General features: G+C 35.9%; 1 protein-coding gene across 3 annotated transcripts in view; it reads left to right on the top strand.

Annotated features, from left to right (window-relative positions):
- LOC114025634 (vacuolar protein sorting-associated protein 13A-like) overlaps nucleotides 1-14,903 on the top strand; it is a 282,189-nt gene that overhangs the window by 113,747 nt on the left and 153,539 nt on the right. For all 3 annotated transcript variants that reach the window (XM_027839101.1, XM_027839103.1, XM_027839102.1), the window contains exon 34: nucleotides 2,006-2,153. In XM_027839101.1, coding sequence (XP_027694902.1) covers nucleotides 2,006-2,153 — 148 coding nt within the window. The remainder of the gene's footprint in view (nucleotides 1-2,005; nucleotides 2,154-14,903) is intronic.

Raw genomic sequence — 14,903 nt, 5'->3', positions numbered from 1 at the left:
ACACACACACACACACACACACACACACACACACACACACACACCCCGCCCCCAACAGAAGCCAGGGCAAGCCTTTTATGCAGTTAGTTCCTTTTTGTTCCTCCCTTCAGAGCCCGGATTGGTCCCTGCTCTTCTGGGTTACAATCTTCCTCATACTCCCACTTCATATTACTCCTTACTATGTCATTCCTCCTGTTAACATATGAAGCGTCCCTAGTTTTGTGAGATTGCTCCCCTCTAGGTCGAGAAGTTAGTATTAATGAGCCCATTATGCATGCACACTCTAAGTAAAGCTTAACCTTTGTCCTACTTTGAGCCTCTTTAACTGAATAACCAGTTTCATCCACTTTTAGCTGGTTCTAGAACCTCTGACCTAGAGCTACCTTTTCTTTCAATTTCTTTATATGCAAATATAATGGTTTCTTACCTCTCACACTTTCATACTGAATTTGGTTGGTAATACACAGAAATGCTAATGATTTGTGTAGAAGGAGAAGGAGTAAGCATTTATATAGTGCCTACTATGATCCACGCACTGTGCTAAGTGCTTTTTTTCAAATATTTGGTTTGATATTATTTGGAATTATTTCATACCCTCTAACTTTGGGGTTTCTTAGTTAGTTGGTTTTCTAAAGTGTTTTTTTAGTTATATGGCCAATTTATTTGTTCGTTCTCTTGATGAAAGTGTTTAAAGGTATATTTTTTTTCCTCAAAGACTCTTTTGATTGCCTTCTAAAATTTTTGGTATGTCATCATGTTGTTGTCATTATTTTTAATGAAATCTGTCAGGTCTATGTTTTTTTTCATCAACCCACCAATTCTGCAGAAATGACTTTTTTAGTTTCAAGCTAATTTTTAATCCTTTCTTCAGTGGCCCTTTAGTAATATAATTTTTATTGCATTTTGGTCAATAAAAGATTTGTCCAATATTCCTGCTTTTCTGCATTTTGTTGATGAAAAGACTATTTATCTTGTTAAGGAAGAGTTCATTTATTCCTTTTTTTAAAAATAGAAATCATAATTGTATTTTACAAAAGGGTTTTTTCATTCATTGACATAATTATATGATTTTTGTTTTCTGGTTAATTTAGAAGAGGAAAGCAGGGCTCAGAATAGGTGGATAGTAGAGTTGATGACGTGCATTTAACAATTTTACTTTACAGTATAGATTTCACCTGTATTGTGAGACAGAGGAAAATATACATATCATAGGCTATTAAATAAAGCTTTTAGTATATATATTGGTGAAATTTCAAGGGATTTAATCCATAACCTAAATCTTTGTAATAAAGAGCTGCTAGATGGTTTTAGTAGCTATATGTCAGGGATTATTAAGACCTCTTGTTGTTATTCAGCCATTTCAGTTGTGTTTGACTCTTGGTGACCCCATTTTTGGTGTTTTCTTGGCAAAGATACTGGAGTGGTTTGCCATTTCCTTCTTTAGCCCATTTTACAGGTGAAGAAACTGTGGAAAACAGGGTTAGATAGCTAGTAAGTGTCTAAGGCTGAATTTGAACTTGGGTCTTCTGACCCCAGGCCCAGTGCTGTGTCCACTGCACAACCTAGCTGTCTCAACTTAAACAAGAGAAATGAAATTGAAATCAATAATTTGTGCTACTTGTTACCTGAATTGCTGTGAATGAATTACTCTCTTTATCCATGCCTTATATCCATTATTAGGAGTAGTTGAGTGTAACCTCTCTTTAAAACATTCCCAAAATATTTTAAAACATTCAGTGCATTCAGTTATGTACTTCATAAATTATATATGTATATAAATATGTTCATTATGTATCTATATACATCTCACCATAAAATGAAAATCCTATTTCATTTTCTTTTTCTAGACACAAATATAAAAAATATTCTCTCTCTGTATCTATCTGTACATTTCTGTTGTATGTATGTGAAAATAGACATTTATATTGATGTTTATCCTGTTATTAACTTTTAAATTATTTCATCGTTTATAAAACAACTCAGAACGACCTTTTATTAATCACAGGTCTCAGTTTATTGAAGGCCGATTTCCTGAAGTACTCGATATAATGCAACCAATAAATCTTGAGGTTAATGTTCAGCGAAATTTATCCTGGGAATGGTACCGAGAAATTCCTGCTATCAACCTTGATGCTCAGCTTAAACCAATGGAGGTAAATGATTTCTTGTATAGATAAACACAATATTTCTTAATGATTTTCTTAATAACATCCAAATCTTTTATTGATTATATGCATATGACAATGTTTACATTTTAAAACTTTATATGTTTCTATAGGCATACATGAATAACTGAATTTTTTTGTCAGTGGTATTTCTCAGTGATGTGATTGAAAAGCTACCGTGTATATTTGTGTATATACACATATTACTATATAAAATATATTTAACAAATATGTTTTTAATATTTTTCTGCAAACTGTATTAGTGGCAAAGCCATCTAACATTATTAAAGACATTGTTTGTGAACATTTAGGAAATGGAGTGTTGAACACAAAAATAAGGCAGCTTTTATTAAGGACAGTTCTTTCCAGATTAACCATCATTTCCTTTCTTACTATGATTACTAGACTGTTACATCCCGGGTGTGCTCTAGATATCTAGATTGATTTAGATTTTGGCAAAGTATTTGATAACGTATCTAATACTTTCCCATATAGCAGCTTTGTAATTAGCATGGGTATTATTAATCTTATTTTACATATGAGAAAATTGGAACTTAAACAGGTTAAGTGATGATTCTTTTTTCATACCCTTAGTAAGTATCAGATTTGAGATTTGAACCAAATTCTTACGGACTCCAAGTCTAGTAATTTATCTCTTATGCTAGACTGCCTCATACTGTGTTGTATTGAATGGAAGGAAAAATGGAGGGAAGTGAAGCTAGAATATGGGTGATAGATTGGTAGAAAAGGAAAGAATAAAGGAAAAAGATCATAATGATGTTCAGGATGAGTGACACTGCGTGAACGGTATAAAGATAGTACATAGTGCTTAGAGAGGGAATTTCTGAGTTATGAATCTTAGAGATCGACCACTTTCAGGTGATTTTAAGGTAATCATTCCTGTGGATTGCTGAGATAGAAGTAAGCAGGGTTTGGTTGATGAACAGGAGTTTGATTATTATTAGAGGAATGTAAATATTTATCATCAAAAATGATGGCATGCATTGTGTAGGAGAAAAGGACTGTGAGCCATATACTCTAGTCAAGGAGGAAAGTGGGAAAATAGCAGTAGGGCTCAGGAATTGAATGACATGAACTTCAGAGCGGGAGTTATTGAATGAGGTGAATGGAAGTAGATTCTGGAAGTGGCAAAAGGAACAATGAAGTTCTGTGATCTGTGGCCTATGTGAGGAGGCATAGCTTTGAAGATGTTAAGGATGTAATATCTTCAGGGGAGAACCATGGTGAAATTATTGTCAGGAGGTGGAAGCAATGTGAAAGGAAGACTTAAAAAAATAAGTTAATTTTAACAATAAAATGTTAGTTCTAGAGGAAACAAGAGAAAGAGGCCAGGTATAGGTGACTTAGGCCATGGGAAAGGGAGTAGGACTGAGTGTGAATGAGAACACTCATAGTTTACAAGAGAAAGGCATTTCCTAAACTTTGTTTCTAATCCTAGGGGTTAGGTGAGCTGGATGTTGGGATTTCCTAGCCATTGAGAAGAGGAATATCATACCTAATAGAAATTAGCAGAGTAAATCTTAAGATTTTGATTTAAGTATCCTTAATAGATTTGGGAGATCCCTGTACATGGAGAGAAGCCATTTCTAAATCTATATTCAATTCAGTAAGCATCTATTAACTCCTTACTGTGTAAGTCTTTATCTAGGCAGTGGGGATACAGAGACAACAAGGAGACATTCTGTCTTCAAGGACTTAATATTCCACTTTAGAAAACAACAAACAACATGTACATAGCTTGGTGTATTGTTGTTAAATCATGTCTGACTCTTCATAACCCTGTTTGAAATTTTCTTGGCAAAGATACTGGAGTGGTTTGCCATTTCCTTCTCCAGCTCGTTTTACAGATGAGGAAACTGAGGCAAACTGGGTTAAGTGACTTGCCCACGGTCACACAGCCAGTAAGTGTCTGAGGCCAAATTTGAAGTCAGGTCTTCCTGACTCTAGAGCTCTTTTCACTGGGCCACCTAGCTGTCTCTTGAGGAGCTGTTTCTGTGGGAGTGAGGGGAAGGGAGGAAGAAAGGTTTCACATATAGGAGGCAACAGTTAAGATGCTTAAAGACATCTGAAGATCACAGAATGTGGAAGTAAGGAGAGAGATCATTCCAGGCGTAGGAGTCAGTCTGTGGAAAGATTGAAGAGGCATGAGAAAATATTTTATACCAGAAACAACATGTAAGTTAGTCAGCTTGAACATAGGATGTTTGAGACGGAGTAGAGTGAAATATATCTGAAAAAATGGTTGTAACCAGATTTCAAAAAGCTTTAGAAATGCTAAATGAGAGGAATTTGTATTTTAACTGAGAGGCAATAGGGAGTCTAGATAAATATAGAAAAATTTCATCACTAGAAATTTGGAGCACTACTCGATTATGTTTTTTGATCATGGGTACCTATGAAAATGTATAAAATCTAGAGGCCTTAATTCTTAAGGGCTGAGGCATAATGATTTGTCATTGGAAGGAACCTTGGAGATCATGGAGTGTGACCTTCTTGTGATAGGCGAGGAAATTAGATTGAAGAGGTTAAATGAGTTGACCAGGTCATGTAAGAAAATACAGTAAGAAAAAAATAAAATTGTTTCAAGATAGGCATACAAATAAAAGGACCCTTAAGTGATTCCAGTAGTAGAAACAGTGTACATCTTTAAATCACACAAACATAGCAAACAAAGAAATTTAAATACTTGACTAATCAGAGAGTAATTTGTTACTTGATCCCTTCCCACACCTCTCCTCTTTAACCTACATTCATAATTTGAAAAATCCTGTTGATATAATCAGTTTTTAAAAATTCTGTCAGGTAGAGAATGCTTTTGTTTTGTAAGTTGAAAAGTTGGTAAGTGTATGTAAAGAGACATTGCTTCATGGTTTAGCATTGTTTTAAACATCTCAGTCATTATAGTCAACAGAGAAGAAGGGGAAGAAAACCCCCAAAAACCAAAACAAAAACCCAGTAACAACTGTGCATAGTTCAGCAATACAAATTCCTGCATTGTCATTGTCTAAAAAATGTATGTTTCAAGCCTATCAGCTTTCTGTTAGGAAATGGTTAGCATGTTTCATCTTGAGCCCTATGAAATTGTGATCGATTATTGCATTCATTGGAATTCTTAAGTTTTTTAAAGTTGATTGTCTTTTCAACATTCAGACATTTCTCACTTGATGGCCACCCCCTTTGTTTCAAGTTTTGTTCCCCAAAAAAGAGTTATTTTAATGAAGCTTTTTCCTTGTTCTTTAATATCTTTGGGTTATATACCTAGTACTGGTATTGCTGAGTCGGGCATAGGTCCAAATTGCTTTCCAGAATGTCTAGATCAGCTCTGCCAACAGTGCATTCATTAATGAGCATGTTCTCACAATGTGTCACTCCTTCTTTTATCTTCATGCCTTTCTAACCAGAAAGTACTTCTTCAAAAACTCTACCTCTTTTACTACACAGTTTCCTTCATGGCTTATCTCAAGCATTATTACATTAAACTGCATTAAACTGCTCTTGATTCTTCCACCTGTTAGTGCCCCCCCTTCCAAATTATCTTGTATCAGTTTTGTATATTTTGTTATCTCTTACTTGTTTATTCTTCTCAACTTCTTGGCCTTCTCTGGCTACATTATAAACTCAGAGGGAAAGAATTGTTTCACTTTTGCCTTCGTATCTCTGCTGTTTGAGTGACTGCCTGCCATGTTCTTGAGATCCTAACAAGAATCAATATTGTAAGTTGAGAGAATATAGACATGGTACTTGAGAGCTGGAAGTGTCAGTGTTTTTGTATCCTGCTGTTAGTAGTTTTTTAAATGTAATTCTTAACTTTAACTTTACATCTGATGTCTTTTGGAATTCAGGAACTAAGCAACAACTAAACCACAGTAAGGAAGACAATTTGGGAATAGATCAATAATAATTGCTCACATTTCACTTTAATATTTACAAAGTACTTTCCTCACTTTGATGTAGATAGCACAAATGTTGTTATCCTCATTTTATAGATAAGGAAATCAAATCTTAATGAAATACTTCCCAGTATTACTGGGTGACAGATGATCAGATGACATTATTATCTATTTTATTATTTCTATAACTGTTGCTATTTTCTTATGAGCATTCCAGTTTAGTAATACCTCTTCACATTTGTAAATACTTGCATATATCTATAGAATTACACTTTCGGGTTCACAAAGCACTTTCATGAATTTTATTTCCTTTTGATCCTCGTGTCAATCTAATAAGGTATATTAGGTGAATATTCTTATTTCCATTTTTACTTTTTTTTGCTTTGTTTTGTTGAGGCAATTGTGATTAAGTGACTTGCCTAGGGTCACACAGCTCATGTCAAGTGTCTGAGTCTGGGTTTGAATTCGGGTCCTCCTGACTCCAGGGCTGGTACTCTGTTCACTGTGCGACCTAGCTGCGACATTATTGCCATTTTTAAACAGGGAAAGTAAAGTGCAGAAAAGGTTAAGTAGCTGAGTCAGACTTTAAGCGTGAATCTTCTGGGTCCAGATACCATGATTTTTTCACTGTACATTGATGGATCTTGGATTTTTCATTTAAATAAATAAAACTGTAGCATTTGGTAACTCTGAGCTTCTAAATAATTTAATCTGTAAGAGCAGTTTCATAAGGTTAGGCTAGAAGAAGCTTAAGAAGCTATTTAGTCCATTCCTGTCATTTTACAGATAAGAATACTGAAGCCGTTGGAGGGTAAATTATTTTCCTAAAGTTCATGTATTGAAGTTTCAGGGGTAGGATTTGCACTCAGTTCTTTTGACCCCAGAATCAGTGCTTTTTACTCTGTGCCCTAATTTAATTGATTTCAAGAAAATAATTTCAGTCTCTAAGGATTGAAATAGAAGATCATTGCAGGAGATGGTAATATTTTCTGATTTGAAAAATTTTATTGATGTCTTTTATTGTCATATCACTTTGATTTTTAAATGAATCCCTTCCTCCATTATTCACTGAGGAAAAAATTGTTCAGTAAAATTAGCCAACACATTATCTGAGTTTAATAGTATATGCAACATCCTATACCTATAGCTCCTTGTCAATGCAAAGAAGAGAGAAAAGAGCATTTTCTAATATCTTTTCTTGGCCAAGCTAGTTACACAGGGCATTCTACATGGTCTGTACACTTGATGTTCAACTTCGGGTTTTAGTTCCTTCCATTTACATTGTTGCAGCCATTGTGAGTATTTTTTCCCAGTTTCTTTCACTTTACTCTATAACTCAGTCTCCCCATGCCTCTCGGAATTCGGCGTCTTCCCCATTTCTTACAGTTCATTAATATTACATTACATTTCATGCATCACGTGATCTCCCTGGGTCTCAGTTTCCTCATACGTAAAATGAAGGGGTGAGATTAAGTGACTCCTTAGATCCCTTCCTGGTCTCCAGCTTAAATAAACTTGTAAAGAAAAAAAAAACCTAGTACCAGATAGATTCACAAGCAAATTCTATTAAATATCCAAAGAACAATTAATTCTAAATTTGCTCTTTATGATAATTCCATTAAATTGTTTATTAAACTAGCAAAAGATAGGGCTAGGAAAAAATAATAACAAAATTCATCTTGAAGAGCACAGTTTGTACAAATTTGTACAAGTAGGTCTTTTCCCCTTATCTTTGCTCTTGTTAGGATGAAGACTTGGTAGTAGTATTGCTGAGTGACAGGGAATGCACAGTTTTATAACCCTTTGAGTATATTCCCAAATTTTTCTCCAGAATGGTTGGACCAATTCACAACTCTCCTGTCAGTGTGTTAGTGTCCCAATTTTCCCACGTTCCCTCCAGCATTTGTCATTTTTCTTTTTGGTCCTGTTAGACAATTTGGTAAGTGTGAAGTGGTATCTCAGTTGTTTTAATTTGCATTTCTCTAATCAATAGTAACTTAGAGCATGTTTAATGTGACTATTGATAGCTTTAAGTTCTTCTTTTGAGAACTACTTGTTCATGTCCTTTGACCATATATCAACTGGGGAATGGTTTGTATTTCAGTAAATTTGGCTCAGTTCTCTATATATTTGAGAAACAATGCTTTTATTAGAGGAACTTGATGTAAATTTTTCTGAATTTCCCATTTCTCTTCTAGTTTCGGCTGCATTAGTTTTGCTTGTGCAAAAGCTTTTCAGGCAGCTAGGTGATGAAGTGGATAGAGCACTGGTCCTGGAGTGAGGAGGACCTGCGTTCAAATCTGTTTTCAGAAATGTAACACTCACTAGCTGTGTGACTTTGGGCAAGTCACTTAACCCCAATTGCCTCACCAAAAAAAAACAAAAACAAAAACAAAACAAAACAAAAAAAACCCAAAAGCTTTTACATTTCATTAATCAAAATTGTCCATTTGACTTCCCATGATCCTCTTTCTCTCTTATTTGGTCACAAACCCTTCCCTTATCCATAGATTTCCACGCTCCCCTAATTTGCTTATGGTATCACCCTTTATGTTTAAACCCATTACCCATTTTGACCTCATCTTGGTATATAGTATGAGATGTTGGTCTCTGCCTCATTTCTGCCAAACTGCTTTCCATTTTTCCCAGCAATTTTTGTCAAATGGTGAGTTCTTACCCCCCAAACCTTGGATCTTCAGGTTCATCAAACACTTGATTACTGTGGACATTTACTCCTGTGTATTGCGTACCTAATCTCTGTTTCTTGGCCAGTACTGTATTGTTTGGATGATTAACACTTTGTAACGTAGGTTGAAATCTGGTACTGCCAGATTGCCTTCTACCACATCTTTTTCATTGATTCCCTTCCCTGGATTAACTTTTTGTTCTTCCAGATGAACTCTGTTATTTTTTTCTAGCTCTATGTGATAATTCTTTGATTGCTTGGTTGGTTGGTATGGCATTGAATAAGTAAATTAACTTAAGTAGAATTGTCATTTCACCCACTAGTAGAGTGTTACTCTCTATTTGCTCCTGTAATTCATTTACCTTTTACTTTAAGAATTTGGCTGCTATACTTTGCTACATTTGGTGCATATGTATTCAGTATTGATATTACTTTACTGTCTATGTTGCTTTTAGCAAAGTAGTTTTCCTGCTTATCTTTATAATTAAGTTTATTTTTGCTTTTGCCTTGTCTGAGATCATGATTTCTATCCCTGCCTTTTTTACTTCAGTTGAAACATAGTAGATTTAGCTCCAGCCCCTTATTTTGAGTCAGTGTGTGTATCTCTCTGTTTCAAGTATGTTTCTTGTAAACAACCTGTTGTTGGATTGTCCTTTCCAATACATTCTGTTATCTACTTCCCTTCTATGGGTGAGTTCATCCCATTAGCATTCACAGTTATGATTAGTAACTGTATTTTTCTCCATCCTAATTTCTTCTGTTTATCCTTCTCTAACACTTTTTATCTTGTTCTTCCTCTAAAGTCAGTTTTTCTTCAGATGACTGCCTTCTTTTATATGTTCTCCCCCTTATTACTTCTTCCCCTTTCTTATGGCACCTTTCTTTTCCACTTTTCTGTTGAGAAACATAGATTTCTATTACCAACTGAGTGTATGTGTGTGTGTATACACACATATGTATTTTCATCATTTGAGTCAGTTTGGATATGAGTGAGTTTCAGGTGTTGACCACCCCTTCATCCATTTCCCCTTGCACTGTAAAAACTCTTTCTTATGTGCCTCTTTTATGTGAGATGGTTTTTCTCCATTCTTCCTCTCCTGTTCCCCTTCTCTCAGGACATCCCTCTTTCTTACCTGTTTTTTTGTTTTGTTTTTTTTTACACATCATACTGACATAATCATCTCATTCCCATGCTCTCTTTCTATGTAGAAGAATCTTTTTAACCACCCTAATAATGATTAAATTTTTAAACTTATCTTCCCATATAGAATAGTAAACAGTTTAATCTTGTTTAGTCCCTAATGATTTCTAATAAATTTATTTATTATTATTATTTATTATTATTATTATTATTATTTATTTATTTATTTCTAATAAATTTATTTATTTTTAGTTTTCAACTTGTATTTCCACAAGATTTTGAGTTCCACATTTTCACCCCATTTCATCCCTCCCCCCACCCCAAGATGACATGCATTCTGAATACCCTTCCCCCTAGTCTGCCTTCCCTTCTATCTCTCACACCCTTCTCTTATTCCCCTTCTATTTTCCTGTAGGGCAGGATAGATTTCTGTACCCCATTTCCTGTATTTCTTATTTCCCAGTTGCATGTGAAAACATTTTTTTTAAACATGTGTTTTTCAAACTTTGGGTTCCAAATTTTCTCCCTTCCTCCCTCCCCTCCCACCCTCATTGAAAAGGCAAGCAACTCAATATAGGTTATACATGTGCAGTTATGCAAAACACTTCCATAGTAGACATGCTGTGAAAAACTATTTCCCTTAATCCTGTCCTGCCCACCCATTTATTCTATTCTTTCTTTTGATCCTGTCCCTTCTCAGAAGTATTTGTTTCTGATTATCCCTTTTCCCAATCTGCCCTCTTCTCTATCCTCCCCCTGCTATCTTATCCCCTTCCCCCCCATTTTCCTGTAGTTTAAGATAGATTTCCATACCCAACTGAGTGTGTATGTTATTCCCTCCTTAAGTCAAATCCTATGAGAATAAGATTCACTCCTTCCCTCTCACCTTCCTCCGTTTCCCCTCCACTGTAAGAGCCTTTTCTTTTCTGTTTTTTTTGTGAGATAATTTACCCTGTTCTACCTCTCCCTTTCTTCTTCTCCTAGTATAATCCTTTCTCGCCCCTTAATTTTATTCTCCAGATATGATCCCTTCGTTTTCAATCACCCTGTGCCCTCTATCTATATCTATATATATGTACATATAATTTTTTTCCCTCCAACTACCCTAATACTGACAAAGGTCTAATGAGTTAAAAATATCATCTTTTCATGCAGGAATGTAAACAGTTCAAACTTAATAAGTCTCTTTATGATTTCTCTTTCCTGTTTACCTTTTCATGTTCCACTTGAAGAGTCTTGTATTGGAAAGTCAGAAAGTCAGATTTTCTATTCAGCTCTGGTCTTTTCATCAAGAATGCTTGAAAGTCCTCTATTTCACTGAATGACCATTTTTTCCCCTGAAGGATTATACTCAGTTTTGCTGGGTAGGTGATTCTTGGTTGTAATCCTATCTCCTTTGCCCTCGGGAATATTATATTCCATGCCCTGCGGTCCCTTAATGTAAAAGCTGCTAAATCTTGCATTATCCTGATTGTGTTTCCACCATACTTGAATTGTTTCTTTCTGGCTGCTTGTAATATTTTTTCCTTGACCTGGGAACTCTGGAATTTGGCTACAATATTCCTAAGAGTTTTCCTTTGGGGATCTCTTTCAGGAGGAGATCAGTGGATTCTTTCAATTTCTGTTTTGCCCTGTGGTTCTAAAATATCAGGGCAGTTTTCCTTGATAATTTCTTGAGAGATGATGTCTAGGCTCTTTTTTTTGATCATGGCTTTCGGATAGTGCAATAATTTTTAAATTTTCTCTCCTGAATCTATTTTCCAGGTCAGTTAAATTTTTCCAATGAGATATTTCACCTTGTTTTCTACTTTTTCATTCTTTTGGATTTGTTTTACAGTGTCTTGATTTCTCATAAAGTCACTAGCTTCCAATGGCTCCGTTCTAATTTTTAAGGAAGTATTTTCTTCAGTAATCTTTTGGACTTCCTTTTCCATTTGGCTAATTTTGCTTTTTAGGGCATTCTTCTCCTGATTGCCTTTTTGGATCTCTTTTGCCATTTGGGTTAGTCTACTTTTTAAGGTGTTGTTTTCTTCAGTATTTTTTGGGTCTCCTTTAGCAAGCTGTTGACTTGTTTTTCATGATGTTCTTGCATCGCTGTCATTTCTCTTCCCAGTTTTTCCTCTACTTCTCTTACTTGCTTCTCAAAATCCATTTTGAGCTCTTCCAAGGCTTGGGACCAATTCATATTTTTCTTGGAGGCTTTGGATGTAGGACCTTTGACTTTGTTGTCTTCTTCTGGTGGTATGTTTTGATCTTCTTTATCACCAAAGTAAGATAATATAGTCTGACTCTTTTTGCGCTGCTTACTCATGATCCCAACCAATTACTTGAGTTTTAAACTCTTTGTTCAGTTAAGAATCTGCTTCCAATGTGGAGAATGTACTGTCCCAAGCTTCGGGGGTTTGTACAGCTGTTTTCAGAGATACTTTTAGGGACCTGTAAATTTTCAGTTCTTCCAAGGTGGTATGATAAGGGGCGAGGTGTTTCCTCTCCACTGCTGCCCCAGAGGCTGCGCTCGGGGCTTGGGCTGAGACCTAGCTCCTTCTCTCACTGCAGTCACAGACTTTTCCCACTGACCTTCTAAGTTGTCTTTGATGTTCATGGGTTGAGAAGTCTGGAAGCCACCACAGCTGCCTGCGATTCAGTCCTCTGAGACCTGCTGCAGGGTCACTGCGGCCTGCGTTCCCATGCCGAACTGCGTTCCTCTCCCCGCCAAGCATGATATACCTTTCTGATCAACCATCCGGCTTATCTTGGGCTGGAAATTTGTTTCACTCTGTCTTTTTGTGGGTTCTGCTGCTTCAGAATTTGTTTAGAGCCATTTTTTTTTACAGGTATTTGGAGGGGTTTGGGGGAGAGCTCAAGCAAGTTAACTGCTGTCACTCTGCCATCTTGGTCCCCCCCCCCCCCCCTGATTTCTGTTTCTTGTTTGCCTTTTTGTGTTTCTCTTGAGTCTTATATTTGAAAGTCAGATTTTCTATTCAGCTCTGGTCTTTTCATCAGGAATGTTGAAAAGCTCTCTATTTCATTGAATATCCATTTCCGTCCCCGCCGCCCCCTGAAGGATTATACTTAGGTTTTGCTGGATAAGTTATTCTTTGTTTTAATCCCAGCTCGTTTATTTCTGGAATATCATATTCCAAGCCTTCCACTCATTTGATACGGTAGCTGCTAAATCTTCTGTGAGTCCTGACTGTGGTGCCGCATTATTTGACCTAGGACCTCTGAAATTTCCCTGTAATATTCCTGAGAGTTTTTACTTTGGGATCTTTTTCAGGTTGTGACTCCTGGATTCTTTATTCATTGGTTCTAGGATATCGGGGCAGTTTTCCTTGATAAGTTTTTGTAATATGATATCTAGACTCTTTTTTTTCATCCTGGCTTTCAGGTAGTCCAGTAATAATTAGCGGACAGCTCGGTGCCTCAGTGAATGGAGTCCTGGGCCTGTTGTCAGGAAGATGAGTCTTCCTGAGTTCAAATCCAGCCTCAGACACTTATTAGCTGTGTGACCCGAGGTAGGTCACTTCACCCTCTTTGCCTTAGTTTCCTTGTTTGTAAAATGAGCTGGAGAAAGAAATGGCAAGCCACTCTAGTATCTTTGCTCAGAAAACTTTGTGTGGGTTTATGAAGATTCAACAGGACTAAACAATTGAGCAACAAGAAGGGTAATTCTTAAATTACCTTTCCTTGATCTATTTTTCAGGTCATTTGCCTTTCCAGTGAGATATTTCACATTTCTTTTTTTTTTTCCTTTGGACTTTGCTTAATTGATTTTTGATATCTCATGTCTCATTTACTTCTACTTGCCCCATTCTGATTTTCAAGGAATTTTTTCTTCAGTGAGCTTTTCTACCCCTTTTTCTGTCTGTCCAGTTCTGCTCTTCACGCAGTTATTTTCATCATTGAATTCTTGTACCTCTCTTACTCTTTGGCCAATTATGTTTTTTAAGGTGTTACTTTCTTCATTTGTGTGTGTGTGTGTGTGTGTCTTTGACCAAGCTATTAATTTCTTTGCATAATTTTCCCTCTACCATTCTTATTTGATTCTGAAATAATTTTTTGCATTTCTAGGAATTTCGTTTTGCTTTTGTTTTGCATTGTTTTCATATGAGGCTTTACTTGTAACTATTTTGACTTCATTGCCTTCTTTTGAATTTATGTCTTGATCTTCCCTATTACCTTAGCAGCCTTTTATAAAAGGTCAGGATCATTTTCTATTGTTTACTCATTTGCCTACCCTATTTTTTTTAACTTTATGTTTATGTTGAGGTCTCTTTCTGGCATATATCACATAACTCTCCTTCCAGTCTCCTAAGCTGTCTTAGGCTTGAAAAAATTTCACCCTCACATTGTTGGCTCTGCAATTCTAGAATTCAGTTTTAGGTATTATTTTAAAGTTGTTTGAAGAAGAATGTTGTAGAGCTAGGCTAAGTGCTTCTTCTGCTCCAACATCTTTTCTCCCCCCCTCCATATGTATACTTTAGAGAGGTCAGTGGTTGTGTTGTGGCCTGAAGTCAGGAGGATCAGGGTTCAAATTTGGCTTCTGATGCTTATCTACTTGTATGACCCTTGTGTAAGTCTGCCTCAATTTTTTTCTTCTGCAAAATGGAAATACTGACACCACTAACCTCACACGATTCTTTTGAGGATTATATTATTTTAACTTAATTCATTAAAGCTACTTATTTTAATTATGTAATTATATATAGTCAGTTGTCAACATTTGTGCATTTAACATTCATGACTTTAAGAATTAGCATGATTTTTATTAGTAACCTCGTTTTCATATTTGCAGCTGTTTTGTCAATAGAGAAAGAAAATGAGTGATGGAATGCTCAAGTTTGTATCTACAAAAAGGAGGGAAGTTTTCATAGGTGTTCATGAATCTGCTCCAAAAGATGCTAAAGTAGCCTCTAAAGTGGGTTGTGAGGGAATTGAAAAAATGGAAAAATGGCTAAGTTTGTGAGACGGTGGTCACCCCTCCCTTGTTTTAGCCTGGT

Source organism: Vombatus ursinus, unplaced genomic scaffold (genome assembly GCF_900497805.2).
Source record: "Vombatus ursinus unplaced genomic scaffold, bare-nosed wombat genome assembly UNPS02014832.1, whole genome shotgun sequence".
In the NCBI taxonomy this organism is placed as follows: Eukaryota; Metazoa; Chordata; class Mammalia; order Diprotodontia; family Vombatidae; genus Vombatus; species Vombatus ursinus.
Note: the sequence above shows the minus strand (reverse complement) of the source record. Positions and strands in the feature narration are given on the sequence as shown.